We start from the raw sequence: 11,758 nt of genomic DNA on the forward strand, positions 1-11,758 counted from the left end.
CAGGAAGTGTAAAACCTGCCCCCACACACTCCCCTCACCTCCGTCCAAGGCCCCAAAGGATCCTTCCACTTCCGACAGAGATTTTCCTGTACCCCCACACACGTCATCTTCGATGTCCGTTGCTCCGATGTGGTCTCCTCTATATTGGGGAGACAGGATACCAACTTGCGGAACATTTCAGAGAACATGTCTGGGACACACACACACTCAAACAACCCCACCGTGATGTGGGCAAACATTTCAACTCCCCCTCCCACTCCACCAAGGACATGCAGGGGCTGGGCCTCCTCCACCGCCAGATTCTAGCCACCCAATACCTGGAGGAAGAACACCTCATCTTCTGCCTTGGGACCTTCCAACCACACGGGAACAATATTTATTTCACCAGTTTTCCCACCTCCCCTCCACCCACCTTATCCCAGATCCAACCCTCCAACCGCCCTCTTGTTCTACCTACCTGTCCATCTTCTTTCTCACCTATCCTCTCCACCCTCCGCTCTGACCTATCACCATCTTCATCTATCTTTCACATTCCTAGCTACTTCCCACCCAGCCCCATCCCCCCTCCCATTTACCTCTCAGCTCCTTTGGGTGTCCTCCACATTCCTGACGAAGAGCTTCTGCTTGAAACATTGATTCTCCTGCTCCTTGGATGCTGCCTGACTGGCTATGCTTTTCCTGCACCACAGTTTTTGACTCTGATCTCCAGCATCTGCATTCCTCACTGTCTCCTAACTTCAAGGTCAGTCAGGTCTGCTTCCTCTTCCTTGCAAAGGGCCTGGTTTTATTCACCGGGTTGATGGACAGCTTTCAGAACCTTTCTCAGGGTGAATACAGTACCAAGAAGAAGACATTTCAGAGTTGGCATGGTTTCCTGGTGAAAATAATGTCAATCACTGATATATGAATGGCTTGCTACTTTAAACCACTATTTGCTGCTTTCAGCTAATGAAGTAAAGATAGCACTAGAGCATTTTTCTCAAAAAGAAACAAAGTTTTTCAGTCAATATTTTAAGGTTAAAATTGGATTTGTGTACAGTTTGTAAACTGGTTGTGAATTATCATTATTCTGTCAGTAAATTTTATGCAATCATTTGTTTTACCCACACATGAGTTCACTTCTGCCTGTACAATTTCCCTTTCCTGTTTAGGTAATAAAAGCTATTGAGGAAGGTTATCGCCTCCCTGCTCCCATGGACTGTCCACCTGGCCTCCATCAGCTGATGCTTGACTGCTGGCAGCAGGAACGCAGTGAGAGACCCAAGTTCGATCAAATAGTTGGGATCCTGGACAAAATGATCCGTAATCCAAACAGTCTGAAGGTTCCCCAGGGTACCTGCAGTAGGTGAGCATGAGTCGGTTATACTGGGTTCCAAGTAACTGAAGGGTTATTAAGATATTAATGGCACTGTTGATCACTAGTGAATCAGCTCTATCTACAATTTCCAAGGTATTAGGTCAGTCATCATAGAGGACCTTAAGAGGTGGCATACAAGCTTTAGGCCATTACCAGTGAAACCTCGGATGTGATAAGGCACTCATGGGGCATAATTGCCTGGGCATGGAGGGAGAGGACTTGGATTTGAGATTAGTGCGGTGGTAGAGTCTCCGAATCCCATCGCCTTCCCATCTCACCAGAATTACGCTTTGCCCGCAAAAGAATCCACAGATGACATTCTCATTGTCCTGCTAATTGAGACCCTCATGTGGCTAATTGACTGATAGAAAATACTGAAGACTTTTCTCAGAAGGTGTACCACAGATAGCTCACCAGTTTCTTGAAAGCTGCTTGAAAGATCCACACTGCAACAGGAATGTTCTGCCCATAGTGTGTGTATGATGGAAACAAAAGAATGTGTGGAGGCTGAAGGAATGTGATCAAAAATATTAAAAACACCACTGACCTTTCATTACCACGAAAGTTATTGCCTGTTTTATGATGTTATGCATAACTTAACATTTTATGTCCAGCATACACTGGAATTAAATCAGAGTCATTATTGAGTGGGACCATTTGTAAGGTGTCTGAACCAACTGCTTGGAAGCAATATTTAACCCCCTTCATGCTCTAGGGTAAACTCACTACTTCTTAAAAAGGGGCATTGCTTCCTCAGTATGGCAGGGTGATAACATATTTCCAGGTACAAAAGTCAATGGGATTTCCCAAGACTCTTCTTCCAGAAACACTGGTAGATTACAACTTTAAGGGTTACAGTTTTGTCCCCTAATCTGATTAGCGATGGTGGAAAAGACTCATATTCAGTGGTCTTTTTACATATTTCATCTTACTGTCCATTGGGGTCTTACTCATAGAGTTGCTGAGAAGTGGATAAAATTAGACTAAAATTAGGGCTGACATGTTGAGGAAGACATTACTAAGATACATGATGAACATAATTTTACCTGTAACTTAATATGGAAACTTACGCGGTCTGTTATTCATCATTTGCTTTATACAACTTTCTTCAAGAATGTAACTAATCAGAGTATTATGTGACATTGTTTTTTGTTTAAATGCACATTGATTTATTCATTGATTGACAACAAGGATAAAGGTTCTCAATGTTGAATGTTATGTATGTTGTAGAGTTTTGATTCTACCATTGTCTTCCCTTTCCATGTTGAACGGCACTTCAGCAATGTTCTCGCACCTTTCTAATTGTCAGTCTTCTTATGCCACTAGTGAATATCAGAAGGGAATGCAACTGAAGGGCGACTAAGATTGAGCTTAGACTTGTTCTTACCTGATAGCCAGATGCTCTTTCTATACAGCGTAGGTTAATGGGTAGAGGTCAGGAGCACGAACCCTGGCAGTGTATGTAGTCTCCCTTCATACATAACCATATGTTTACAGATTAGTCCAACAGAAGTTATATGTGTTGGAGGGTCTTGAGGTTCGCTTTACATTTTAATATTCACAATTATGTAATTTAGCTCATTTATGAGTAACACATTTTATGATGTTTAACCAATAGAAAATGCAGTAATGGTTGTATATATTAGCTGTGTTCATGATTATTGTTTCCCCTGTCCTTTACAGGCCAATTAATCCTCTTCTAGATCAGAATACGCCTGATTTCACATCCTTCCGCTGTGTAGGTGACTGGCTGGAAGCCATCAAGATGGAACGGTACAAGGATAACTTCACAGCTGCAGGGTATAGCACATTGGAATCCATAGCAAGGATGACCATTGAGTGAGTTCATCACTGAAAAATAAACCTCTGACTGTTTCAGTTTGATTTGATATGGCATGCTATTGCTATTTGTATTGAAAAGGAATGAAAATAAAGCCAAGTGTTTTTCATTCAGTAGTTGGTTTAGGAAATAGACTATCTGGGGCAAGACCACTGGTTTTCAATAAAATTGGGTGGATGTTTTCCTAAAACATGAGTTAAAAATCCCCGGTCTGTTGTGATAAGAGCAGTGTTTATTTTCATTACTCATAATAAACTGTGCCAATGATTTTAGGAAATAACACTCCTTTGCACATTGCAGGCTATGTTATAAATTTTTCATTTTTACAATGATAAAGATGGGATTGCATTATGCAGACCCAAAAGACTTAAGGATCCCGTGCAATAAGATGTAATTTGATTTTGTCTCTAATTTGTTTGTTTTGTTTTAAATTCATCTCCTTGTGCCTTAAATCTAATTAAAAAGAAAATATTTTAAAAACAAGCTAGCAAAATAAAAATGGTATCCTTTAAGCAAAAGATAGAAGAGGCAGCTGGATAAAGCTAGGCAAGAGAAAGGTCTGCAGATGCTAGAAACCAGAGTTTGGATCAGAGGTGGTGCTGGAAAAGCACAGCAGGTCAGGCAGCATCCAAGGAGCAGGAAAATCAACAGTTCGGGCAAAGGCCCTTCAACAGGAATAGAGGCAGGAAGCCTCCAGGGTGGAGAGATAAATGGGAGGGCTGAGGAAAAGGTAGCAAAGAGTGCAATAGGTGAATGGAGGTGGGGTGGACGTGATAGGTCAGAGAGGAGGGTGGGAGAAGGTAGCAAAGAGTACAGTAGGTGAATGGAGGTGGGGATGCAGGTGATAGGTCAGAGGGGAGGGTGGAGCAAATTGATAGGAAAGGAGATTGGCAGGTAGGACAGGTCATGGGGAGAGTGCTGAGCTGGAAGTTTGGAACTGGGGTGAGGTGCGGGGAGGGGAAATGAGGAAACCGGTGAAATCCACATTGATGCTCTGGGGTTGGAGTGTTCCAAGGCGGAAGATGAGGCGCTCTTTCTCCAGGCGTTGGGTGGTGAGGGTGGAGGAGGCCCAGGAACTGCTTGTCCTTGGAAGAGTGGGAGGGGGAGTTGAAATGTTGGGCCACGGGGCAGTGGGGTTGATTGGTGCGGGTGTCCTGGAGATGTTCCCTGAAGCGCTCTGATAGGAGGCGTCCAGTCTTCCCAATATAGAGGAGACTGCATCGGAAGCAGCGGATACAATAAATGATATTGGTGGATGTGCAGGTGAAACGTTGATGGATGTGGAAGGCTCCTTTGGGGCCTTGGATGGAGGTGAGGGAGGAGGTGTGGGCACAGGTTTTGCAATTCCTGCGATGGCAGGGGAAGATTCCAGGAGGGGAGGGTGGGTTGTTGGGGGGCGTGGACCTGACCAGATAGTCACGGAGGGAACGGATTTTGTGGAAAGTGGAAAGAGGTGGAGAGAGAAGTATATCTGTGGTGGTGGGGTCCGTTTGGAGGTGACAGAAATGTCAGCAGATGTCGGCTGGATAAAGCTGTTGAGTGTTGGCAAAGAGTTTACAATTAATTTGTGGCCTAATATTTTTGTTCTTTTTTTTACCACAAATATTCCAACATAGTTACTGTCTTGTCAAAGTGCAGAGTTGTGAGCTAGTAATAGTGTACATAAGTGAAAAAAATGCACAGGAGCTAAAATTAATCATAATACAAATAAGATGAAAGCTTAGGGCCAGATTCTCATGAAATCATGAAGATTATCGAACAGGTTAAAGATGGTGGGTATTATCTGGATCTAGAGACCCAACCCCATTTCCAACTGATCCAGTTTTTACCAGTAAGGGAATGGGAAAGAGATGTGAAACGAAAACAGAAGTTGCTGGAAAAGCTCAGCAAATCTGGCAGCTTCTGTGCAAAGAAATCAGAGTTAATGTTTTGGGTCCAGTGACCCTTCCTCAGAATGGGAGAGGGATGTGACTAATTTGAGTGAATCTCTAACTCAGCAGAACAATTCAGTGCTGAGTTTAATCAGACCATGGTTTGCTTTGCAACTACCTTATTCCACGATGTGACAATCACAAACTTATGGATAGACATAAATGCTTACAAGGGGTAGATATGACATTCAGAACTGTCACACTGTGAAGTTACTTAAATCCCCAGCCTTTTTAAAAATTAAAAATGGTAGACTAACTGGGTAAGTGAAAAGGTTAAGAAAAATGACCTCAGAGTTACAGTAAGCATTTGTTGATTTTACTTTATGACATTGTGATGTCATTATTCATTTTTGGCTGACAACAATTTCACAGATGTGAAATAAAACATCTACCATCTCCATTCATTGCTCCTAACTGCTACATCTATGTAACTGTATTTGTTGTCAGCAACTCGAATCTGCCCTGACCATCCAGCTAATTTCAGTCTATATGGAGGCAGAGTTCTTGATAATATCACAGAACCTACCCCTTTACTTTAGCCATGGTAGAGTTCATTACATTGTGAGTCAGACTTGACTTTTAGCAGAGAATTGAAGAGGAAAAGGCTAGGATCAGTAATGGTGACCACCGAGCTCTTTGATTGCAGTAAAAACTATTTGGTTCACAGATGCTCTTTTAAGAAGAAAGTCTGCTGTTCTTACAGGCTTTGACTTACATGTGACTCCAAACCCACAACAATGCAATTGACTACTTCTTCCCTCTGGAATGGCTTAGCAAGCCATTCAACTGGCAAGAAAGTCACTCACTCTTATCTTCTGAATAGTGACTTCTGGCTGGTCAAGTGACAGTTTTACCCACATTCCATTAAACTATTAAATAAAAGTTCTCATCACTGATATTAGGCTGACTCAGATTTATGCCTCTTTTCTCTGCATCAACTCTATCATAAGTCAGTTGTCTGTAAATAGAACAAATTCAAATCAATGTCATTTGCTGTTTTCTAACTCCAAAACGTTCTGATATTTTGTGCTGTTCACATCCATTAAGTTGATATTATGATTCATCATAATCTTCCACATGTCCTTGTGCCTTTCTTCCTCTTCCAATTTTCTTTTCTTTCCGGTTATTTCTGTCCATGGCATTAAGAGTTCTTTCATATCTTGCCCAAATGGCTGCAATTCAAATACATAGCTTTGTAATGACTATTGACAAGCTGTTCAGCAATTACAGCCAAACTGAATCCTATTCTTACCTGTTATCATGCAGTCTTCCTCTCCCAGCAACCCCAGGAATAGTAATCAAACAATTTCCTTTCTAGTTTTGTGATACTAAAACCTTTCTTTCGAACATCATTTTTGTGCTAGCTACACTCAGATAAAAGTGCAAGCCTTGGATCTCAAGTGGGTTAATTTATTCTGCTTGTTTCCATGTGACATGTGCATTTTCCAATGACCTATCTATCGTGGGCAGGCATGTATTATTGTAGCAAGGACTAGGACTGAACACAGGGTATGACAAGTATCGAAGAAAATGTTCAGAAAATTCTGCTACAGCCACAGCTCTAAAAACCACATTTAAACGACATCTGCATTTACACTAAAAATTGTCATCAGATTTGAACAATCATTAAAAGATTGAATAGTTAATTTTCATAAAACTGAAGGACAAAATGGAATAAATATAAAGCTAATAATAGCCATAAGGGTGGAAGCAGAAGAAGCTTTGGTATAAAATCTTAACTGTTTGTTGGGTATGGAGTTGGTTTGTAGGTGGGGTGTAAGTTGAGGCAGTGATGATGGAGTGACATTCTAAATAGATGAGAAAACATTTAGTTAAAGTCATGATTTAAAAAGGTCACAACTAAGATCCTGCAAAACAAAAGCTTGAAAGGAAAAATCATGTTACCTTTTCCAAACGAGTGAATTTGTGTTTTTTAATAATAATAAATACTGTACCTCCAAATCAATACAAGCAAGTCACAACTAACACATTGATAATTATCTTAGATAGTATTGTAGAACAGCGGGACCTAGGGGTTTGGGTACATAGTATTTTGAAGTTTGTATCACATATTGACAGCATGATCAAAAAGGCATTTCGCACCCTTGTCTTCATTGCTCAGTCCTCTGAGTATAGGAGTTGGGAAGTCATGCTGAGGTTGCACAGGAGATTGCTGGGACCTCTTCTGAAGTAATGTATCCCGTTCTGGTCACTCTGTTTTAGGAAAAAAATTGATAAGCTAGAGAGGGTTCAGAAGAGATTCACCAGGATGTTGCTGGGTATGGAAGGTTTGAGCAATAAATAAAGGCTTCTGAGACTTGTTTTACTGAGCATAGAAGGTTGAGAGGTGACCTTACCTAGCTTTATAAAATTATGAAGGATATAGATAGGGTTAATGGTATCTGTCTTTTCCCTAGGATGGGAGTTTTCAAGACAAGGGGACATATTTTTAAGGTGAGAGGAGAGAGATTAAAACAAAAACATGAGAGGCAAATATTTTACACAGAGGGTGATGCGCATGTGGAATGAACTTCCTGGCAAAGGGACAGATGTGGACTCAGTTACAAAGAGAAATTGTGCTCCAACAGCTTATAACTTTCTATTCGTTAAGTGACGGGCTGTGGGTGTGCAGTCTCCTGATATGTATAAATGTATTCGAGGAACACCAACATGGAAAATTTATCCTTGCACATCTTAACATTCAACAAGCATTTGATGAAGTCTACTGAATAATCTTATGGCTCCAATAAAAGCAGGACTGTTGTAAATTTAAGAACAAATTATGTGGATAGTGGAAAATGGGAGCAGTTATTAATAGCAGCATTTCTGATTGGAAAGTGTGACCTTTAAATGCTGCAGGGATTGACTGTTAGTAATCACTGTTATTCATAATATGTATAAATGACCTCAGTGAGGGCATTGCAATTAAGATCTTGTGTTTAGAGATATTTCCAGTTTGTCTGGGAAAGCAGGATGAGCAGTTTTAAAAAGGTGAAATTCAAAGTGACCTGCAGACACAACTACTGAAAAGTGAAATGGCAAGATGTGTTTGATGTTGAGAAATGCAAAGCAATGTAGATCAGTGGCTAAAATATGATTACCAAATGAAGGAATCAGCAGCTTAGAAATTCAAAGCAGGTGCTATAAAGACAAACAAATTGCTGTTGTACAGATAAATTTAGAGGATAAGTGTGCTCTTTTTCAGGGTAAAGAAAAAGGGAGCAGCATGTGTAAAATGATTAAAGAAGTCATTAAAATTAATGAAGGTCTTCAGGAGACAAACACAGAGTCTGTGGTGCTATCAGCCAACATTAAGCTATGAGCTAAATCTAACCTGAAAGTCTAACTTAGGTTTGCCATCAGATTATTGCAAATTTTCTGAAGGTGGTTGCTGAATTAGAAGGCACTGGGAAAAATTTAAATTGACACAGGAATTTGCACAAGAGGGAGATGCTAATAAAAATGGTCAGTAAAGGACATGTAAGAGGATCCAATTGGGAGAACAACCTTGATGCAATGAATATATGCATTTCATTTCTACTTTCTGATCATCTCCAATGTTATTATTCTCTTTCAGAAGTATAGTTTTAACTTAATATATTGCATTGTCCTTGCATTGTTCATCAATATGCCCTTCTGTCATACAGGGATGTACTGAGTTTGGGAATTACATTAGTTGGCCACCAGAAGAAAATCCTGAGCAGCATTCAGACTATGAGAGCCCAGATGCTGCACTTGCATGGCACAGGGATCCAAGTGTAGCTCATTTCTCTCTTCATGCAAAGGGAACAGACTTTCTGAAAATTTGGAGGAAAGTACACCATCTGCTGCTACGTACTGTCACTACCAACATTCTTCTAACTTCCTTCCTATTGTGGATCAGAGATTCAAGGGAAGATGTGCAACAGTGTTCCTCTAAGCCACCTAAAGAGAAATAAAGAGGATGTATAACAGTACATAATGAGAGTGGCTGGAACATGCACATTACGAAGAAACTACTACCTGCAACATTTAGAACTTTATACAAAAACAAAACAAAAGAAAAACATTGAGCGTTCTAATCTTTTTGTCTACTGGGCTTTTTAAAAATGTACATATCAATTTACATTGATTATATTTGTGAAAGGCATCCACCATGTTATGGTTAATCAATTAAGTTGTTTTTGAGATTTGTGCTTGCTGAATGGTGTTCATTCAGCCGTCTTCTCATTCCTGACCTGCAACATTGGGCAGAAGCCAAAGAAGGTTATCCCTGTCCTAGACTCTTAATTAATCATCAACCCAACTCTATCTTCCTCATTTATTTTATACATTTGATTTTAAAACTTCTGTGCCACTTGTAGAACCAATTAGGTAGAACCAATTTAGTTTAAACTTAATAACTTTTCTTGTTTGGTATATATTTAGCATCCTCAAACATTTCCACGTATTATTTATTAGTGTCAGTGAAATTATTTCAATATACTACAAGCAGAAATTTGCCCATTCCTAAGCCTTCCATTGTCCCTTAAGATTTTAGTCAATGAGACCTCAAAATGAGGTTTAAGTTCTTTGAATCAGATTTTTGTTTTTAGTAAATACAGCTGGTCCAAGTCTCAGAGCATGGTACTTTAGCAAATATATTGCTTGCGAAAACATTCTAACTATAAAATTAGGAAGAACTGCATCAAAACACTGCAGTTAATCATAAAATGAATGGTAAAGGCAGGCATCCCATTATTAACCTGATTTGGCCAGCCTTAGATGAGAGAGAACCATGAAGTGTAAAACATAACGTCAGAGAAAGGAATGGATGAAGTCTTGTGTTTGACATTAGGTAATGAATTCATGAGTGAGTTGGGGGGACTTAGGGCATAGAATGAATATGGATCAATCCAAAGGTCCTATGTAGAAGGTGACCACAATCTGCGAATCCATAGGAGGATCTAGAGATGGTTGAAGCAATCACATTTATTTAACTCTGATCAGAATGTCTTCCTTTAGAGGAATGTGGGGCAAAGTTCACACCCAGGAATTTGTGATTGGCACAATCCTACAACTCCTCTATTCATTAAATCTTTCTCACGTGTGTTTTTTTACTCAACCATAGTAGGGATGATGGTCACCTGGTCAGCATTGACTGTTAGAGGATTCCAAAGAGTGGAGCTGTTTAAGTTGATTTTGATTGTATTATGAGATATCCCATTGCTCAAATCAGAATTCTTCTCTCATCTACTTGTGTTGTGGGATGTGAACGCTTTTATGTAAAAGTTGTAATTTATTTATACTGTCATTTTTTACACAGGTCTGTCTGTAGTGAACTCAATACACATTGAAAATGCACTATATTTTTCTATTTCACTGACAGAGAATCACAGACAACTCATTTATTTTCAGTTGTACATAATAAGTAAAAGGAAAATCACATTTAGGACCAAAGAAGATTGTAGAGTAGCAAACATTGTCTAAAAAGAAAAGTTCTGAAGAGATGCCGTTTTTCTGACCTTTTCAGATCATGTACAGTGATTTTATAATTGTGTTTTTCTCATTTTGGGGGGTGTTATGCATTTAATTATTTATTTTTATTCGTTTCAGAAACAGTGGCCCTGACTTTCTGCAGAGGGAGGGCAGGGGGGAGGATCAAAGAATGATTTGTAGGAACACTAGGAGGAGCCAACAGTAGCTCAGCGAAACAATGCAGAAGAAGGTTGAGGTTATAGCATCATTCTTTTTGAGTTAATGGGAAAAGACTAGCAGAACTCCCACAGAATGTCAGGAACCAGTATAATTTCATAACAACACTTTTTCTCACCAGAACTTGTTGTACTCTGTTAACTCAGAATGTGTATAAATATTTCATTCACTTTTTCGTGGTTATTTTGATGGTCTTATTTTTCAATTCTTTGTAAAAGACTGTAAATATATTTTTTGAAAAGTGCTTTCATGATATCTAGTGGTTTGATTTTGGTTGTTATATTGTATTTGACAATGGTTATATTTGACATTCTATAATCCCGGCCGTAATAAACTGACACCATTAAATAAACTATTAGTTCAAAAAAGAATTAAGGAAAGATTTTAGATAAATGTAAGTCTCTCATGAATCAGGATACCTGCCCCAATGTATTTTTTTTAATGTATGGTTATAGAGAAAATTGTGTGTTGTGAGGTTCTATGAACGGGAATATAATAGCTTGATACTATCTCATTGTAATGTTGATTGAAGGAAATTACGGGCTAAGGCAAAGGGAATAATTCCTCTGTCCTTCTTCAAAATAGTGCCACAAGATCTTTCACACTCACCTTGTAGACTAGGTGGGCTATCAGTTTGATGCTTCATCCAAATGACAGCACCTTGAATTCTTCCGATCCTTCAGTAATGCACTGGAGTGTCTGCTTCTTATTTTAAGCACAGCTGGAATAGGGTTGGACCGAGCAACATTGAAGCAGAAAATAGGTTTTGTGAATTTTTGGGATCGTGTTGGTCCTATGCGATTTGATTTTTTTTATTGTCACGTGTAGTCAAGTACAAAAGTACAGGAGTATGATGAAAAGTGTATAATGTCACCACACAAGGTATCATCTTAATTAAAAGTACAGAATCTTAAGAACAAGGCAGAAAGAAAGAACAAGTTAAAAGTTAAACATTGC

The 11,758-nt window shown here is 39.4% G+C and overlaps 1 protein-coding gene across 6 annotated transcripts in view; it reads left to right on the top strand.

The window, feature by feature from the left end:
• epha7 (eph receptor A7) overlaps positions 1-10,986 on the top strand; it is a 305,918-nt gene extending 294,932 nt beyond the window's left edge. For all 6 annotated transcript variants that reach the window (XM_060850321.1, XM_060850337.1, XM_060850346.1 and 3 more), the window contains 3 exons: positions 1,152-1,345; positions 3,041-3,196; positions 8,776-10,986. In XM_060850321.1, the coding sequence (XP_060706304.1) occupies positions 1,152-1,345; positions 3,041-3,196; positions 8,776-8,890 (465 nt within the window). In that variant the 3' untranslated portion in view covers positions 8,891-10,986. The remainder of the gene's footprint in view (positions 1-1,151; positions 1,346-3,040; positions 3,197-8,775) is intronic.
• The last annotated feature ends 772 nt before the right edge of the window (positions 10,987-11,758 follow it).

This window comes from Hemiscyllium ocellatum, chromosome 3, assembly GCF_020745735.1.
Source record: "Hemiscyllium ocellatum isolate sHemOce1 chromosome 3, sHemOce1.pat.X.cur, whole genome shotgun sequence".
Lineage (NCBI taxonomy): Eukaryota > Metazoa > Chordata > Chondrichthyes > Orectolobiformes > Hemiscylliidae > Hemiscyllium > Hemiscyllium ocellatum.